The 19,382-nt window shown below is 40.1% G+C and overlaps 1 protein-coding gene and 1 pseudogene across 1 annotated transcript in view; both read right to left on the reverse strand.

Moving 5' to 3' along the window:
- Positions 1 to 19,382, reverse strand: part of FANCA (FA complementation group A) — a 98,001-nt gene that overhangs the window by 3,965 nt on the left and 74,654 nt on the right. Inside the window, exons 31-37 of the mRNA XM_072636383.1 lie at positions 12,727 to 12,811; positions 8,736 to 8,908; positions 7,617 to 7,722; positions 5,758 to 5,817; positions 4,917 to 5,021; positions 2,597 to 2,709; positions 836 to 980 (exon numbers count right to left, since the gene is read on the reverse strand). Coding sequence (XP_072492484.1) covers positions 836 to 980; positions 2,597 to 2,709; positions 4,917 to 5,021; positions 5,758 to 5,817; positions 7,617 to 7,722; positions 8,736 to 8,908; positions 12,727 to 12,811 — 787 coding nt within the window. The remainder of the gene's footprint in view (positions 1 to 835; positions 981 to 2,596; positions 2,710 to 4,916; positions 5,022 to 5,757; positions 5,818 to 7,616; positions 7,723 to 8,735; positions 8,909 to 12,726; positions 12,812 to 19,382) is intronic.
- Positions 12,890 to 14,052, reverse strand: LOC140521399 (bis(5'-nucleosyl)-tetraphosphatase [asymmetrical] pseudogene; annotated as a pseudogene).

Raw genomic sequence — 19,382 nt, forward strand, 5'->3', positions numbered from 1 at the left:
CTAGAAGTTCTTTGAGCCATACTTCACCTGACTTTCAAAAGTAAATCACCATGCTACAGATGAGGTTTCTAGAGAGAATGCTATGTACATTGTCCCTTATGAGCTACATGGAAGGGAATGGGAAGTTGTCATGTAGAGAGATCATTCTTGGTGCCTATGGAAGCAAAGGTTTGGAGGTGGGAGGCTTGCTAGAAGGAGGGCAGGAGTCCTCCAGGCATCTGAGTAGCCACAGCCTATCTTTTCCCCACTTCCAGCAATGGAGGAATGAAGGAGACGGGCAGCACTGCCTTGTGAAGCAAGGAGCTTCAGCATTAACAGCACAGCAGGACTCCAGGAGGGAGCCCCAATGCCTGACCGCTGCCTGCCAGGGTGGCATAGGTACCTCAAGTGTGGGAATATTGTCAGGTTTCCTAAAATTCTCTGCCATCCCCTCTTGGGTCCCTTTTTGTGATCTATTGTGATCTACTATCCAGCTAAACAGAACTGAGAGTTGCTTTTATAAACTTCCATTTTTCCTTCTCTTGAACTCTTCCCTTAATCACATGCTGCTGCTTCTTCCATGGTCTTAGAATCTGGGTTTCCAACTTGCTTTTTTTTTCACTGGCTAATTAACTGAGACATTCAGTCAATAGATGAAACAATGGAAGTGATCATGCTAAACAAATAGAAAGCATTATTAAGAAACATCAGACCTTAGTAAGCTTATAATGACCTGTGGGACTTGTGAGGAAACTGGTATGAGACCTGGACACTCTTGGGTAACGTAGAATGGGGTGATCATTAGGAGTTTGGGCTAACGGGAAAGAAGGCAGTGATAAAGAACTTCCTTTCTCACCTCCTCTCCTTCACCGCCCAACTTCTTCAGGGCTTTTGTTGTGATTTCCTGGTCTGCTTGTTGATGAATTGCAAAATGCAGGGAAGCAGCAGAAATCCAGGTAGTGCCCGTGTTGGAAGAAAGCACTCCATCAGGAGACAGGAAGCTGAGGAAGATTCCAGAGACACTAAGTATGGAAGCCTTGAGAATCATGAGCCCTACAATCTTCCCGGTCACGTGGTAGCACAGTCTTACATTCTGAGTCCAAGTAAAGAAAGGATATCATGAACAGTTGTAAGCTGTGATACAGTCCTTTTCTCATCCCGTAAGAATGAAGGTTTCTCCTCTTTCAAGGATCTACGATACAAGCACTAACACCTACTATGGTAGGACAAGAACAAGGATAGATCTTCCCACTAATGCACTAAATGGTATTCATCTGTCTCATTCCTTTGAGGTTGTGTCCCTTTTAACAAATCATAGGAAATCACAGAATTTAGGGATTATTCAGTCAATCCTCTCCATGCTATAAGGGAGGAAACTGAGGTCCAGGGACTTAACACAAACCTGCCTCTCTGACTTGGTCCCTAGGCCACATGCCTATGGTCTAATACCAACAGGAAGAATATTATCCTTCGGTTTCAGAGGCCCCATGGAGACAGTAATCCTTATACCCTACTGTTACAAAGTACCTGACAAAAGATGGGGCAGCCCAAGGGCACAGTGAACCTGGGGAGAGAAGGGGCCACCCTACCTGCTGACCAACCAGAGAACTGGTGCTCTAACGAGGGGACTTGGGACCTCTTAGTGCTTTTGATAAGGGGTCCAGAGATCTGGACTGAGGACTCTTTGCTTCACCACTTGGGACAAGTCATTTCACCTGTGTCCCTCATCTGCCTCCCTTTATAAAAGGGAGACAAATACCCTCACTGTCTCGAAGGGTTCTTGTGAGAACTGAAATATTACATGAAAGCACTTTCTAAGCACTATACCATTCTAAGCTAGTATTTTCTCAGCTATAAAATGAAAGGGGGCAGAATAGATTATTTTACATGGTCTTGTGTTGTGGTCAGAGCCTCTCTGACTTGTGATTTTGCCCGGAAGTTGCCCTGATCCTCATGAGGGAGCCAGCTTCTTTGTGAATCAGCTGTATCTCCAGATCTTTGGCAAATGGGGCATGGCTTCAAGGTTAGAAAGGTCAGCTGGAGTGTAGATTGTACATGAGTGCATGTTTTATAGGACCTTGATGCTAGACATTTTCTGGAACTACCCTTTGTGGAAGTAGCAGAACCTTAGTGGGATGGGGCTTCTTAGTGGATTCCATGAGGCCTCTTTAACCTCCAGGTTCTCCAGCCTTTCTGAGGTTACTTAGACTAGTTATACCTAGGAGCTGACTGGGATCACTGAATGCCACTGATGGTCATCTTTGTCAACAGTTGTGATTTAAAAAGTGATCTTGTGGGGTCAGATATATGAAAGTACTTTGATTTTTTCCTACTCTAAAAATCAGGGTATCATCAAGTGAACCTAATTGGGTCTAGCAATCCAAGAAGAGTCAGGTAGATCAGAAAAAGAGGAAGAGCTGGGGAAGCACAAGCCCAGCACGTTGTAGGAAGTCCTCACAAAAGCCAATGAATTACAAAGCAGGCATTAATTAAGTTTCCTTCTGCCACAAGTCTTGTTTTTTTCCCCTATGAGCACATATGACACTCATCTAGACCATCAGCTTCAATGAGGGACCCTCCCTTCTACCTTTCTTTTATTCCAGCTGTTCCTACTTACGTCCTGGCAAACTGCTGGCATGTGGCTATTCGGGCTACCTCCTGGGGCAACGCAATCTTGAAGTGTCGCTTCCACTGACATTGAAGCACTGGCTCCAGTCTTGGCCACCATAACTAGAAGGACAAAAAGGTACCATCGCAGTGAGGGGAAACAGGAAGCATCCAAAGGGCCTGGGTCAGTCTGCTTCAGGGCAAAAAGGCAGAGAAACCATTAACAGAAAAGTGCTGGCCCCTCAGCCTTCCTCCTCCCAGCAGAAATGTAGGGCATCTGCCTGCAAGTGTGCCGGTCTTATCATTTACTGAGAACCTACAATGCCCACATTGCTAGACTTTGGAGTACAACGAGGTAAAACACACAGTCTTCATAGAACAAAAATATAATTAATGCCAAATGCATGATATAGACTAATGTTCTAGGAGTTCAGAGGAGGGAATGACTGATAAAACATGATACAAGCAGAAAGGGTTTCCTAGCAGGGAGGACTCAGGCTGGGCCTTGGAAAACACAGAAAAGCAGAAAGGTAGAGGAGACTATTGCTCAATAATGGAATTGAGCAAAGGTGTGCCTGTGGCATGCTGGGGGAAGGGAGGCAGAGAATGGTCAGACTGGTTTGTCTGGGGTAGTCTGCTTAGAGAAATAGTTGGGGAAAGTTACAGAAGGTAGCAGGAGGCAGAAGGCTGAGAGCCTTGAATGTCAAGCCAAGGCATCTGTACTTTTCTAAAGGCAACAAGAAACCAACCAAGTTTCTGAGCAGGTATTGCATGTGAAGTGGGTAGGAAGACTCAGAAGGGGAGGAACCCCGAGAAGGGAGAACTGCCGGCCAAGGCCATCCCTTGAAGCCTCTTCCATAGCCCACTCCAGCTCATTATGAGCTCACTTGGTTCACTCAAGGTGCCACCTACTATGCCTTCAGAGACCAAGGGGCAGCCAGGGGTACTACAGTGCACAGAGTGCTGGGTTTGGAGGGAATCCTGAGTTCAGATCTAGCTTCAGATTCTTACTAGTTGTGTGACCCTGGATAAATCACTTATCTTCTGTCTGCCTCAGTTTCCTCATCTATAAAATGGGTAATAACATCAGCTACCTCAGGGTTATTGTGAAGATCAATTTGATAATAAGTGTAAGGTGCTTAGCATGATGCCTGGTACACAGTAAATGCCATATAAACTGGACCTATGATCATTATTATTATTGAGAGTGATGGCTATGAAAATGAAAAGAAATATATTGGAAAGGTATAAAGGTATAATTGGTACATAAGGATGCAGAAGAAAGAACAAGGAATCTGGAGTCAGAGGGTCTGGGTTCAAATCCAGGCTCTTTTACTTACTGACATATGTAACCAAGAGCAGGTCATGCCATCTAGATGATTTCTCAGGCCCCTCCTAGCCCTACTATCTATTGTCCTTGAAGAACTGCTAAGACTGGACTGAGAGGCAAGGGAAAGAAGAAACCAAGGATAAAAAAGTAGACTCGGATTCTCTTTTCTGGCATAGTTAACAGGTTTTAGTGAGAACATGGCTTTTACTGCTGGTTTGGGTTGGGGGTGCACATTTGGGGGGCAGCTGGGGGCTAGGTATATCCACCCACAGTGTTCTCTTTACCAAGTAACAGGGAAAATAGAAAGGCAAGAGGGGTTTAGCCTTGAGATGCTTTTGAAAGTTGGGCAGAGACCTTCCAGAAGTTCCCTTAATTATGTGGTTGTGGTACATCTATGTCTGATTCTATGACCCTCTTTGGAGTTTTCTTGGCAAAGGTACTGGAGTGGTTTGCCATTTCCTTCTCCAGCTCATTTGACAGATAAAACTGAAGCAATCAGTGACTTGCCCAGGGTCACACAGACAGTAAGTGTCTGAGGCCAGATTTGAACTCAAGTCTTCCTGACTGGTCAATCCCACTGTGCCACCTACATGCCCTTTGGTAGGTGGAGTGAATGGTCTGATTTTCTTGCCAGCTTTTGTGCTAGGAGGGAAGGCCCCCTTGAGTGAGATCAAAACAGTCCTGGGGAAATGGGAAATGGGACACCCCAATATAGGTGCAGGCTTGAAAAGGGCCTGCTGATACAATAGCTCTTATTCATACATGAGAACTTCCTGTTTAGGCCTTAAAAGAACAGGGCATACACCACTGGCTTAGACTCAAGAAAAAAAAGCTTCTGATAAATTCAACTGGGGTTTCAGATGTTGGATTTTTTTTTTTTTAAAGTATGTGTGTACCCATATGTATAAGGGGGCTAGGAGGAGAGCTAGACAAGAAGAATTTTTCTTTCTTTGCATTAAACTTCCAGGATAGAAAAACTGTTCAAAAGTTAATCTCTTACCACTGCAGAGGACAAGATTATTGGACACTGGGTTTGACAAGCAGTCAGGATCAAGTTAACCTCTTTGGAAGGATCTTTGCAACTTAAACAGGCACTCAGGAGACCCTGAAAAGGAAATGTTATTTTTACATATTGCTGACTATTTTATAGTTCTCTATTTCTACCAAGAATAAAGAGCTTTTCTTCCCTAAATCAGAATCTAATGTCCACTTAAAAAGGCAGCTTCCTTGTGTGTTGACTTTAGTCCTTCCCATCCCTCTCATATGCACAAAATAACAGCTGCATCCTGATACTGTCCCCTTACTGAAGAAGCTGTGACTTGGAAATTGTGCATGTGGCAGAGATGCAGCTCCACCTCCATGCCTGCTTTCCGAAGGGGAAAGAGAAGGGCAACTTCCCTTTGTGTTCTCCCCAGAGCACATTCTCTGCACTGTCCTGTGTCTGTGGAGCAGCCTGCACAAGCCAGATAAACCTCTTGAGGGCAGGACCTGTACTCTGGTTTGTACTGGTATTTATCCTATCTGTAGCCTCAACTCCCAGCACAATGCCTGGTATAGAGTATGCTTATGCAGTTGCTACAACAGACTGTCCTTCCATCAGGGCCTACCAGAGGAGCCTTCCTTCAGTTGGCTTTCCTGGACCTTCTACCTAGACGTAATCTCCTGCCACAGTACAATCATATTGTAAATGATTTGTTATTTGTCTCTACCACCTATTAAAATGTAAGCTCTTTGAGGATGAGGGTTGTATTGTTTTCCATCTCTGTCTTCCTACCACCTAGCCCAGTGAACTATAAGGGCCTTAATAAAAAAACTGAGTTGCAAGGGGGGAAAGAAATTACCCTGAAGAAGTGGATGGTGATGTCATGGGTCAGGGCACATTCTCTAGAAGAGATGTTTTTCTGCAACACAATAAAACACCAATTCAACAACAAATCACCAGCAAGTGAAAGATAAACGAAAGAAGTCAGGAGAGGGAAGTACAGAAAGGTGAAAGTTCTGTAACATTTTGAATTCTTCTTAAACACTTGAGATTTATCATACAAGAAAACACAGAATTTGTGAGAGCTGGCAGTCTAAGTACTAATTTGCAAGGCTAGAAATACAATAAAATTCTAATAAATGATAATAATTGTCAAGGGATAAGTAAGTGCTAGATCATCACTTGGCCCTTGGACAATTTACTTTGTACATAAATAAGGACAGCTCTTCTCCTCCATGTACTGCTATCTGTATCCCTTTGTTGAAGCAGATGATCTATCCCGTTAATTGCTATTTAAATCCAGAAAAGGAGCATTAATACACTACCATGTGGGTCTAGCAACTTCAATAATCAACACGAAGGGCTGGATCACCTGGAGATTTTTATGCTGTCCCAGAATTTAAGGTTGTTCCAGCTTTGAGGAAGGAAGGACTCTCTACAGGTGGAAAAGAGGCTGCTTCTGACATTTTTTTTTCTCAAACCATCTAATCCTCTTCATAGTTCTATCTACTTTGGACTCTGAAGTCCAGATGACAACAAAAGAAGCCTAAGGCTCTCATTTAAAAAACATTTGCTTACGGTTCTTTTAAAACTCCATTTAAAACTCAGAAAAATAAGGACAATTTCTTTACTTCCCTCACTATTGAGACATATACCACTGAAATATAACACCCATGTCATGTTTTTAAAAGTTGGAAATTTAGAACAACATAAGGAAAAATTCTCTTTATACAATAAAAATGGTTGCTGAATTCTAGAAGGTCAAGATAATTTATTCTTGAGCAAGATTTTATCAGCTGTTAGAGAAGATATAACAGAAACAAATATGGTTTATTACAAATGTCCTCTGTTATTCAGCATGATGAGGAAATAGGATTTTAGGGTTAACCAACTATAGGGTTTGACTGAGTCTTATTATCTATGGATTTCCAATTCTCCAAAGAATTAAGATGCATTACAATGTGCTTAACATGACAACTTCACTAACCACGTAAATGAGCTATTTGATGCCTGAGGAGGAATTTCTATATCTCACAGAGACTCTGGGCCATCTGTATAAACATTGGTTTTTGTACTGGGCAGAGCTGCTGACTAACCAAAGGCACCTGATTATTATTAATACAAGACTCTTTCCTCCTAACTGTCTTGGGGTACAGCCTTAGCCTAAATCCAGGGGGAAGCAGATGGCAGCACATTCATCTTCTTTGGGGCCTTCAGGTAGCTGGAAGCTGAGGTAGTAGGTGTCAAATCATCAGTCTCACCTTTGGCAAGAAAAGGCTAGGGAAAGGTGAGGCTTTGCTCAACCTAGAGAGGCAAAGGACAAATAATGTGTTTCCTCATAAGCACATAAAGAAACAATTCAAGATCAAATAAGACTGTCCTTGGCCAGTCAGTGAGAACTTGCCGATCATCCTTGTGTGCCCATGTAGAGTACGTCAAACACAACAGCGCTGACCCTGGGGAGAATGTTCAGGGTTCTTTAGAAGCCCACTGAAGACTAAGAGACTTGACTGAGGATATCTAAACTCATCTGATGATAAGCAAAACCAGCAGCTCCCAGCTAGTCTACTTAGAGGTGTCACATCAGGTCGAAGTTGTCAGATTCCAAAACGCTAAGAATTTAAATATTTGTGCATTTTGGCCACCACTCACTGCCTGCATCAAACTTTCAGAACAGTAAAACTACATTCAGAATTTGCTTAAGAATGTCATACATACCAATTCATTATTGACAAAGTGAAAGAAATCTTCACAATGCAAAGACCTTTGCCATCCTGACCCATGGGTACTGATGAGAACCGAAGGAGGAAGACCTATGAGAATACTTGAAAGAAAGATTTAAAGGGTGATCAATAGTAAAGCTACAAAATAAAAATATTTGGGTTTTTTTCCAAACATCTCCCATGTTTTCATAACACAGTTTAGTGCTGAGAAGGCTGTAAGGTCAATTCAAACAATTCCCTTATGACCCACTGATAGTATAGTGACAAAAAAACTGCAAGTGAAATCAGAACACTTGAGATCCAGAGCTAAAGACTCTAAATCCACTGACTATCTATTAAGTGGCACTATACATTCTTTCCTATGTTTTCACATTTCTGAAAGGCAGAAACAGATTATCCTGATTTTATAAGATACAAATATATTAAGTGTCTAACCCCATTTAGTTGGAAGAGATAATTTTTTTCTCTCCTAGTCTGGTATCCTAGAAAACAAATTATAGAACTTTCCCACAGCTGTATCAGAGTATGTATGTGGTTTAATTTCTAAGCAAGAGGCAGCTAGATGGCTCAACGGACAGAGCACTGGGCCTAGAGCCAAAAGACCTGAGTTAACATCCAGTCTTAGACACTTACTTGCTGTGTGACCTGGGGCAAGTCTGCCTTAATCCACTGAAGAAGGAAATGGCAAACCACTCCAGGATCTTTACGAAGAAAACCCCATATGGGGTCATGAAGAGTTAGATACTACTGAACAACAACAAACTAAAAAAGCTACTCTGGACATAGTGTTCTTCATCACTAGCTGGTGATGGCTTACAAATTATAATTCTCAAAGTTCTAGCTCTGTGCATTCCAGAAACAAGATAGGACTTGCTAACTGAACATTCAGAATGCTTTTCAAAACTTTTGTCCCTGCAAAAAGCTTTCAAAGGGCTTGAACTATCACATGTAGGGTTATCATTAAAGGGAGAAAGTAAATACATTTTGAGAAGTCATGAAGAAAGCAATTAAACAAATCTGCAATAAATTGTTATCACTTTTCGTTGTTGCCTAAATTTTTTCAGAAATCAGTTAACAACTCAATAAGGAGCTCTGTCTTATATTTGGATTTTACCTTTTGCATGCAAGCAGTTCCTGCTGCCTCAAGAGTCTCTCCCCAACTGTTGAACCATCTCCCATGGCCTGTAATCTTTTTTGAAGGATTCTGAACATGAAATGTCCACCGTCATCCAATGGGCCAGTGCCTGAGGCCCTCCATCTTTCCAGCTCCAGCTCAAGTACCATTTCCTGGAAGAGGGGGAACACTCTACTAGGTGACCTAACATTCCCCTTATAATGCCTATGTTTATTTAATCTAAATAATTGATTTTCAAATCAATCTTTTAAAAGAAATAAATGTTGCTTTCCCTAATTAAATTCTGGGATTTGTTAGTAACATCCCAACCTAAGGAATCTTTTGTGGTAGTTATCTAGTTAAGACATTTAGGATAGGTATGGGATTTGCTAATAGTATAAGGCATGAACATACAGTAATAAGAATGATTTTTGTACCTCTAGCAAACTAGCTTTGACAGCAATCTCCAAAATGTTCCAAAATTGTTCTGAACAGCATATTAGAATATCCCTACAGCCTCCTAAGGTTACTGCTATAAAGGGTTTTAGTCATTTGCATGTATAAATTCTGATATAGTTTCATTCTTTTTAAAAAAAAAACCCAGTATTTTATTTTCCAATTATATGTAAAAACAATTTTTAACATTCACTGCTTTTTCTTAACTTTCAACTTCTAAATTCTACTCTCTAAGCCCCCCACCCCCACCCCGAGACATCTCCCTGTGCTGGTAAGCAATATAATATAGGTTATAATTCTACATGTGTAATCTGATACATTTTCTAAAGAAATCTTCTAAAAGAAAGCCATTAAAATCACACCTCTGTTATACACAATTAAAAACCAAATTGGAGGAGGCAATCAACAGTGAATTTCTAAGAGTTCATTAAAAATACAAAAAAATTAACTGACAAATTAATTGTAATCTCAGTTTTTAAATAAATCTTTTCCTTTCTTCCCCATTCACTGTTCCTTTAACAGTCATGGGCAATGAACAGAATGAAGAGAGGTGCAACATTCTAAAGGGTTTATTTGGTTTGTTTTTAAAAATTCTTAACACATGTTGCCATTGGAATACTCTATCTCTCTTAGATTCTAAACATGAGTAGTATAATACTTCTGCTTTAAGTGCCCGATATTTTTAATTTATTCTTAATAATAGCTACCAAATTACTTTATTTTTAAGAGCTTTGCTCATCATTCAAAAACCCTTCCCTGATCATTATGTTATGTCCTTTTTCACATTTTCAAAATTTAGTCAGAAGCATAAAGTCTAAACAAAAATGAAGTAAAAATATAAATCAAAAACTCATTCTTTGTCTCTTGACTCAAGAATTCTTAAGGGTGCCCAACAGCAAGAGACAGAAAGAGAAATCCCATTTACAGCTAGGGTAGACACTATAAAATATTTGGGAGTCTACCTGCCAAAACAAATCCAGGGACTATATGAACACAATTACAGGACACACAAATAAAATCAGAACTAAGTAAGTGGAAAAACATCAGTTGCTTGTAGGTAGGCTGAGCCAATATAATAAAAATGACAATTCTACCTAAATTAATTTACTTATTTAGTGCCATACCAATCAAATTATCAGATAATTATTTTCTAGAGCTGGAAAAAATAATATCAAAATTCATCTGGAAGAACAAAAGGTCCAGAATAGCAAGGGACTAATGAAAAGAAATGCTAGGGAAGGTGGCCTAGCTCTATCAGATCTCAAATTGTATTTATTATAAAACAACAAGTATCAAAACCACTTGGTACTGGCTAAGAAACAGTAGGGAATAGTGGAATAGGCTAGGTACTCAAGACATAGTGAATATAGCAATGAATATAGCAATCTATATCCCAGCTTCTAGGATAAGAACTCACTGTTTGACAAAAATTGCTGGGAAAACTGAATAAAAGTGTGGTGGAAAACAGGCATAAACCAATGCCTGACACCATACACAAGAATAAAGTCCAAATGGGTACATTATCTAAGTATGAAGAGTGATACTATAAACAAATTAGTGGATAATGCATTTATTAGATTTATGGAGAAGGCAAAAATTTTTGACTAAAGAAATAGAAAGCATTATAAAGTGCAAAATGGATAATTTTGATTACATTAAACTGAAAAGTTTTTGCACAACCAAATCCAATGCAACCAAGATGAAGAGGGAAGCAGAAAACTGAGAGAGAATTTTTGCATCTAGTGTCTGTGATAAAGGCCTCATTTCTAAAATATATAGAGAACTGAGTCAAATGTACAAGAATACAAGTCATTCCTCAATTGATAAATAGTCAAAGGATATGAACAAGCAGTTTTAAGAGGAAGAAATTAAAGATATCTATGGTCATATGAAAAAATGCTCTAAATCACTATTGATTAGAGAGATGCAAATCAAAACAACTCTGAGGTACCACATCATACCTATCAGATTGGCTAATATGACGGAAAAGGAAGATGATAAATGTTGAAGAAGATGTGGGAGAGTTGGAACACTGATTCATTGTTGGTGGAGCTGTGAGCTGATCTAACCATTCTGGAGAGCAATTTGGAAATATGCTTAAAGGGCTACAAAAATGTACATACCTTTTGACCCAGCAATACCACTTCTAGGACTATATCCCCAAGAGATCATAAAAATGAGAAAGGGTCCCACATGTACAAAAATATTTATAGCAACACTCTGTGTGGTGGCCAAAGACTGGAAACCAAGGGGATGCCCATCAATTGGGGAATGGCTGAATAAATTTTGGTATACGAATGTAATGAAATACTATTGTGTTAAAAGAAATGATGAACAGGAAGACTTCAGAGAGGTCTGGAAAGACTTATATGATCTGATGCTGAGTGAAAGGAGCAGAACCAGGAGAACTTTGTACACAGCAACAACCACAGTGTGTGAGAATTTTTTCTGGTAGACTTAGAACTTCATTGCAATGCAAGGACTTCAAAAATACTCAATGGTCTCTTAGGCAAAATGCCTTCCACATCCAGAGAAAGAACTATGGAATTCAAATGCAGATTGTAGCAGATCATTTTCTTTTGTATTATGTGTTGGTTCGTTATATGATTTCTCCCATTCATTTTAATTCTTCTGTACAACATGACTATGGTGAAAATGTATTTAATAGGAATGTATGTGTAGAACCTATATAAAATTGCATGCCATCGTGGGGAGGTAAGGGGGAGGGAGAGGAAGGAGGGAAAGAAAAAATCTAGGTTGTGTGATAGTGATTGTGGAACAATGAAAATAAATTTAAAAAATAAATTTAAAAAAATTAAGAAAAAAAGAATTCTTAAGGGTGCACATTCATAGTAGATGCATGAAAAACAACAGTGAATTCTAGCTGACTCCCTCAGTAGTTAAGAATTATTCAAAATCTCTTTAGTAGTAGTATGGATGGAGGTCATTGTAGAAGGAAGTACTTTTCAGATATGTGAAAATAATATGGAAAAGTTTATTTGGTTTTCAAAGTCAGAAAGAAATTCTGCCCTTTTCTAAGTACCTCTTGCTTCAATAATCTTAATACCTGTGAGAAGTTCAAATTAACACTAAAAAGAAAACTTGCCTTGGGCTTTAAAATTATTAGATGTCCTATTCTAGCAAGATAAAAGATTTGCTTCTCATCTTTCTCTCAAGGGGGAGATCCAAATGAAGATAACAGTTCTAACTTCACTTTTTATTATTAAAATGTACTGTTACTTTTATGAGCTGTTACTTTTTCCAGAATTTCTGAGTCTCAGAAGCTTGTTACTAAGAATTTCAATGAATTTATTTCTACTGTACTTTGCTAAGCATGCATAAAGATGTGGATATTTTGGGGGCATTTTTAGGGTAGATAAAACTCAGCAGGACAGCTACAAAGGTAGGGTAAAAAATGTCATCTTGAAGGTGCTCTTCTAAAGTATTTTATAGGCTTAAATGTACAAATACTACACACACACACACACACACACACACACACACACACACACTTTTAAAATCTAAACAAACCCACCTGTAATTTGGAGAGAACATCATGACTCACTTTATTGCCACAAAGGGACAATTCTGAATTTTCTAATGGATAACAATTATTGGATCTGAAATTAAAACAGATTTTTAAAAAATCTTAATTGTTTAACAATTAATCACTTTACATACACTGTGTTGCCTCTTGCATCTTAGAATCTGGTACAGAAGTACAATGATTACCTGGTATATTGTCCACTAAAGGGGGGAAGGTCACCTCATCCTCCAAGTCCATCTCAGTTTTGCTCAGAATTACTCACATCTTTTATATTTTTCTCTATCAGGTTGTATTTCTTTTAGTTCCTGGCCAGACCTAGTTTCTTTACTTGAGGTTTAGGTCCCAATTCATTTGCAAAGCTCTATCTATATGATTTTTTTTTTTTTGACAGTTGAATTCCTCAGTTTATTCCTCATACAATAATACAGAGATTTGGCTTTATATATTTCCATACCACTCTTTCATTTCAACACCATAATGTTTGCTCTGACATAAAAGGCTTAGCCTGATTTCATTGGTTGCTTCAGCTTCCTTGTACTGCAGGACTGGACAATCTAATCAGTGCAGGGATTGATCTCAGAAGAGATACCTGAGAACTTCAGTAGGTTGAACCTTGGGTATCTCAAAAGATCTTCCCTTTCCTGGGGTCAAGGTGTGTGGGAGCAGAGAAATTGCTGTCCTTCTCTGAAGGATGTCGTCATATCCTTAAACTAAACGAGCTTGCAGGCCTCCTCTAGTTTCAGCCAGCGGTAAGCCTGGTGCTCCCCACACAGACAAATCTCCACATCATATCCTTCACCTCAGCCAGTCAATAGATAACGGTTTTGGGCTTGCTGTTGACGATGTAATTCAGCTCACTCTTGAATCCCTCAATGATGTTCAGCTGGCTGGCATCCAGGCCAACTTCCTCCTGGGTCTCCCTAAAAGCTGTCTTTAAGTCACTCTCTCCTGGGTCCACATGACCTTTAGGAGGAGTCCAGTGATGTGTTCCATATGATGTCTGCAGCAGGAGAAACTCAATAGCTTTGTTGTCCACTTTGGGAATGCAAGGTCTTCGGAAAATGATAAAGCCACATGCTCTTAGAGACATGGTCCACGGTAAACACTTTATATGTGGTTGTGAAGAAAGGGTAAAACTCCATGGAAATCAGTCTTTGTCAGTCCTGCTTCGGTGCCTTGCCTTTGATCAGTGTGGGAACCTGGGACACTCCCTCCCCACTCTGGGCCTCAGTTCTTCATCTCCCGGACCGCGGGTGTGGGGAAGCTATCTATATGATTCTTAAGATGAAGTTTCCTTGGCAACAGACAAGGAAAACAATCGGTGAATCCTATTTCTCTACTGCCTTGTTTGCTATATTTCCCAGTGAAGACCTAGGTACCCAATGGAGCCAAAAACCTCCCTAAACGCTATCCCAACATTCTGAACCTTAGAGTCACACAATAGTTTTTGTCCTTTTTTCATCCTACACATGTATTAAAATTTAGGAGCATGGGCATAAGTATACAGTGACCTTGACACAGACAGGTAGTTACACCTGTACTCAAGGATTACTTCTAGCATGATTCTTAACACTTTCTCTTATGGTGCTTTGGTTGTGGTGGGGGACTTGAAATGCTCCTTGCTCCCACTGCCACCTCCAGGGTTCCCTTTCTACCATCAATTACTCAGTGTCCTCTCCTCCTTTGAGGGTCACCCAATCTATATCCACCACCCCTCCAAGATTCTGGTGAACTCCAGGAAATTCCTTTTCTTCCTCAATGAATTCAGTGTCTGGCTCAGTCTTTTTCTCCTCCCTGGCTCTTGCCCTAGGAGACCAGCATGTGTACTCACATTCCTTCAAACAAACTAACCTCTCAGTTCCTCAACTTAGCTCATTTCCCATGATTTCCTTCTCCATCCCATCTTGGCCACACAGAAACGGTCCTAGCCTTGATCTTGCCATCACTCACAAGTATCCATGAACTCTGAGATTCCTCTAGCTGATCCTAAGTTGTTGCAATGCCAGCTTTCCCCCTCTGCCTGGCACCCAGTAGTCTTATTCTTCCATTTCGTGACCTCCATTCTTTCCCAGGCCCTCACCCCTGCACGGGCTAGACTCTACTCCCTTACTCTACACTGCTCTCTTCTCAAGTCCTTTGTTCTCTCACCCTACACTGGTTCTTGCTCTGTCAGCCCTCAGCCTTACATTACTCCCACAACTTGCCTTCACTCCTACAAATGTGTTGCTGAACTAAGCTGGAGAAAAATCATGAAACCATGCTGAATGGCCCACTCTGGATGACCCACTACAAATTTAGGCCCTCTCTGCACAAAGGTAATTCTTTTTACATAAAATTTATCCCAATTACCCTAGTGGCTCTCCAAACTTTATACTTCCTCAAGTCTCCCATGATTTTTCTTCCCTCTACCTCTTAGCTGAGAATCTTCTCATTTTTCATTAAAATAGCAAGGGCACTGTCTGAGATCTCCCTCTTCTCCCACTCCTCCTCACTTCGCATCACTCAGAGGCCTTCCACTACTATCTCCTTTACTCCTATCTCACATGAAAAGGTGACTCTTCTTGCCAAAGCAAACCTCTCTACCTGCATAGGTGACCCCATGCCATTCTACTTTCTTTCTAACTGCCCTTTCTAACACTTCCAATTCTCTTATTTATTTTCAGTCATTTCCTGTTTACTGGCTCCTTCCCTCTTTCATACAAACATGCCCACGTCTCCTCCATACTCAAAAACCCCACTGGTCTGGTCTGCAACTTCCTCATTCACCTGAAACAGCTCTCTCCAAAGTTTCCAGTGACCTCTCTGTCAACAATCCTCTTCTTCATCCTCTTTTCTGAAGGTTTTCATGGCACTGCTCTTTCCTGCCTGAATGGTGGATCTTCACCCAGGTCTTGCCTACTAACTGCAGTATGGTCTGGGCCTATTTCTCTTCTTCCTGTATACTATTTCATTTGGTGATCTCATCAATTCCTATAGATTCAGGTGTCATCTATATGCTGATGATTCTCAGATCTTTATACAGCCCTAACCTCTCTTTCCCTCTAGTCTCAAATCTTGAACATGATATCCCAGACACCTTACATTCAACATGTCTAAACCTAAACTCATAATCTTTTCCACCCAAACTCTTCTCTCTTCCTATTCTCCCTATTACTACTGAGGGTCCCATCATCCTCTCAGTTCAGTCCCCCAGGCTTACAACCTAGGTATCATATTCAACCTTTTATTTTCTCTCAACCCCACATGTGGCCAAGTCCTGTCTTTTCTTTGTAAAATCTCTTCTTTCTTCTAATACTGTCACAATGCTGGTGGAAGCCCTCATCTCCTCATACCTGGTAACTACTGCAACAGCCCATTGGTCGATCTGTTTGTCCCAAGTATCTCCCCACTCTAGGCACAGAAAGCACAGAAAGGACCAAATCATCCTCCTATTTAATAAACTCCAGTGTCTCCCTAATGCCTCCAAGATTAAATATAAATTTTCTACTTGACTTTTAAAGCCTTTCATAACATGGCTCCTTCTTACAATTCTAGTCCACCCCCTACATGCTCTGCTGTCCAGTGCCCCTGGTCTCCTGGCTGTTCCTTCTACCTCCTGGCTCTGTATCCTCCATGCCTACAACTCTCTCCCTTCTTATAACTCTGTCTAATGGTTTCTCTGGCTCAAAACCCCCACGTTCTACAGAAAACCTTCCTCAGTCCTCCTTCATTAGTACCTCACCTCTGAGATGTTCCCCAATTCATCCTGTATCTTGTTTGTATGAAGTTGTCTGCATGTTGTCTCTTCCATTTGACTGTGAGAGTAGGGACCATTTTTCAGTCTTTCTTAACTCCTCACTGCTTGGTAAAGTGCCTGGCACATAGTTAAGAACTTAATAAATGCTTGCTGACTTGCTGACTTAAGGCCAATTGTGTCTATTCTGAAAGTGAATGAGACAGGGCTGGGAATTTACTGATTCTTATTCACCAGCCTCCCCACCAGGTGGCAAAAGGCACTGCCTTCTTCCCTTCTTCTTTTGGAAACAATGAAAAGATACAGTATATGACATTCACCACAACCATGGGAGGGATAAGGGAGAGAGGCTATGCAGCAATAATTTGCTATCTTCCTTGTCCCTATTAGTCAACTTGTTGTTACCCCATATCTCTCACCTCATGTAGCCATCATCTTAATTTCAGTCTTCATTATCTCTTGCCTGGACTTTTTCAAAAATAACTAATTGGTCTCACTCCATCCAGCCTTTCCCCTCTCCAGTCCATCCCCATACAGTTGCCTAATTAATATTCTTAAAGCATGAGTCTGATCACATCACTCCCTCAACTCAAGAAATTTCAGTGGCTCTCTATTGACTCTAAAATAAAATATAAACTCCTGTGACTGGCATTTAAAGCCCTTTATAATGTGGCTTCAACCCACCTTTCCAGGTTGATTTCACATTCCTTACACTCCAGCCAAACTTCCATCTGTGAGCCATTGCATGTAACATTTGGGGTGAAATATCACCTCCATGCCTCTGCACAGGGCGTGCCCCTGCCTGGAATGTCTGTCATTTCCATCTCTTAGATTTTGCATATTCTTTATACTGACTTATCTACTCACATATTCCCCAAGGAGAGTGTAAGCTACGGGACAGAGCAGGGACTATTCTGGTTTTTATCTTTACATTCACAGTGGTTAGCATATGGCTTGGAACCCAGCAGGTACCTAAGAAATGTTTCTTAAATGAATGAGGTGAGCAGTGAGGTGAGGAAGGAAGGGAGGCAGGAAGGAGGGGATGAGGGAGGAAGGAAGGGAGGGAGGGGAGAAGCTGCAATCTAAACTCTTGGAAGGGTACTGGCATTGATAAAGTCACAGATCTACTCAACTACCGCAATATGATAATAAAGTTTTTAAAAGATGCACTAAATTCTAAAGTAAAGATTCATTAAATATGTAACAGGTGAATCAAGAGAAGTAAATGAATTATATTATGGATATTTCATTGCTGACACAACCTAAGACACAAGAGACCTACTGTAGAGAAATTCTGTACTTCTGAAGAAAAACTGGGTGTGATCCATCTTCTGTGTTAGTTCAGCATATCAAATAAGAACAGATTCTAAAAGAGTGAACCTTGTAAAATGTGTTCCATGTAATGAGATGCTACTTTCTGTCATAATTTGTTTAAACCCAATTCTACTCAAAGGCAACAAGAAATGTTGTATAGGATGGTTATCTTGCACTGCCATTTTCACCATGAGCATTTGTAAAAAGGCTGCCACAAAGACAATTCCAGCTTCTGTGCTAGCACTTATTATAGGGGATGAAGAGACAGAAAATTCTAGAAAGAACTGTTAAAGTTCTCCAAAATAAATCAATATATTCTGTAATACTTGTGAAAAAAGTAGTCAATGGAAAAAATGAACATGAGGATAATTGTACAAAATATGCAGAAAAACAAGGCTCAAGAATACAATATTAAAAAGGACAAAGGCTAAGTGTCTACACAGAATCCTAATGCTTATATATCGTAAGTGCTTTTTTACCAAGTAGAGAGTTGGAAGTATTGGAAACAACAACAACAAAAAACTATCTAAGCAGTTAGAAATGCCTAATTATCAATGAAGGAGTTATTTACCAACCAGTCTTTTCGATACAATTGGACCATCAGTTTGCTAAAGCAAAGACCAAGATCATTGGCACATGAGAAGAACAAAATGAGAAGGTACAGCCTAAAATTAAAACAACTCAAAATAACCTATTTAAATAAACAATTGACCTTTAAAATGGATAATTAATCAAAGAACAGATATTAACACATTATTACATTAGTTAAACTTCCATGGGGACTGGTGTTAATTAATCTTGAAACTGGAAACTACCTCAATCAGAAAATACTTGATCTTCCCAGGAGAAGAGAAATGATAACCCAGCATAACATTGGTTAAAAATATGAACTTCTCTGTAAAATCTTACTAAGAAGGATACTATAGTAGTATGATTTAATGTCTCAAAAAAAAAAAAAGGTAAAGAGACAAAACTGTTTACAGAAAACTTCCTGAGAGATTCAATTAAGCACTTAGTGTGTTTAAGAATGAAGCTTAAGTGGAAAAGAAAAGCCTAACACTCCTACCACGATTGCTGCATAAACTATTCTCTTCATCGATGACAAGAGAGCCACTGTACTTGGGCTGTAAAAGTACGGGTCCCAACGAGAGCAGCCAGCCTCAGTGAATTATACAGAGAGAAGGTCCATGATGGACGTGACAGAATTTCAACAGAACTGAAGCAACTACCAATGCTCAAAGAGGAGGAGACTACCTAACCCTGTAAAAAATCACCCACCCAAAGAGGCAAAACAGAAAATATCGATAATCCACATGCTCACTTCCCTGTCTCTATAAATATTTATGGGAATAACTTACAGATTAATTAAGGCTATCCTGGGAAAAGTTATGAAAAGGGAAGAGAAAGATGTTCACAAACTACATTCTAAGACAGCTCTTCTCTTTGCAGTCACATGACTGAATTAAAGGCACAAAGGATACAAGATGACACTGTGCTTACTGGTTTAGCTATTTAAAAAGCATTGGATTTGATGAAACATTGCTTTAAAAGGCTATTCCCCAACAGGGTGCCTACCATGCACATGAAAAATAAAACA

The sequence above is a fragment of the Notamacropus eugenii genome, chromosome 1, assembly GCF_028372415.1.
Source record: "Notamacropus eugenii isolate mMacEug1 chromosome 1, mMacEug1.pri_v2, whole genome shotgun sequence".
In the NCBI taxonomy this organism is placed as follows: domain Eukaryota; kingdom Metazoa; phylum Chordata; class Mammalia; order Diprotodontia; family Macropodidae; genus Notamacropus; species Notamacropus eugenii.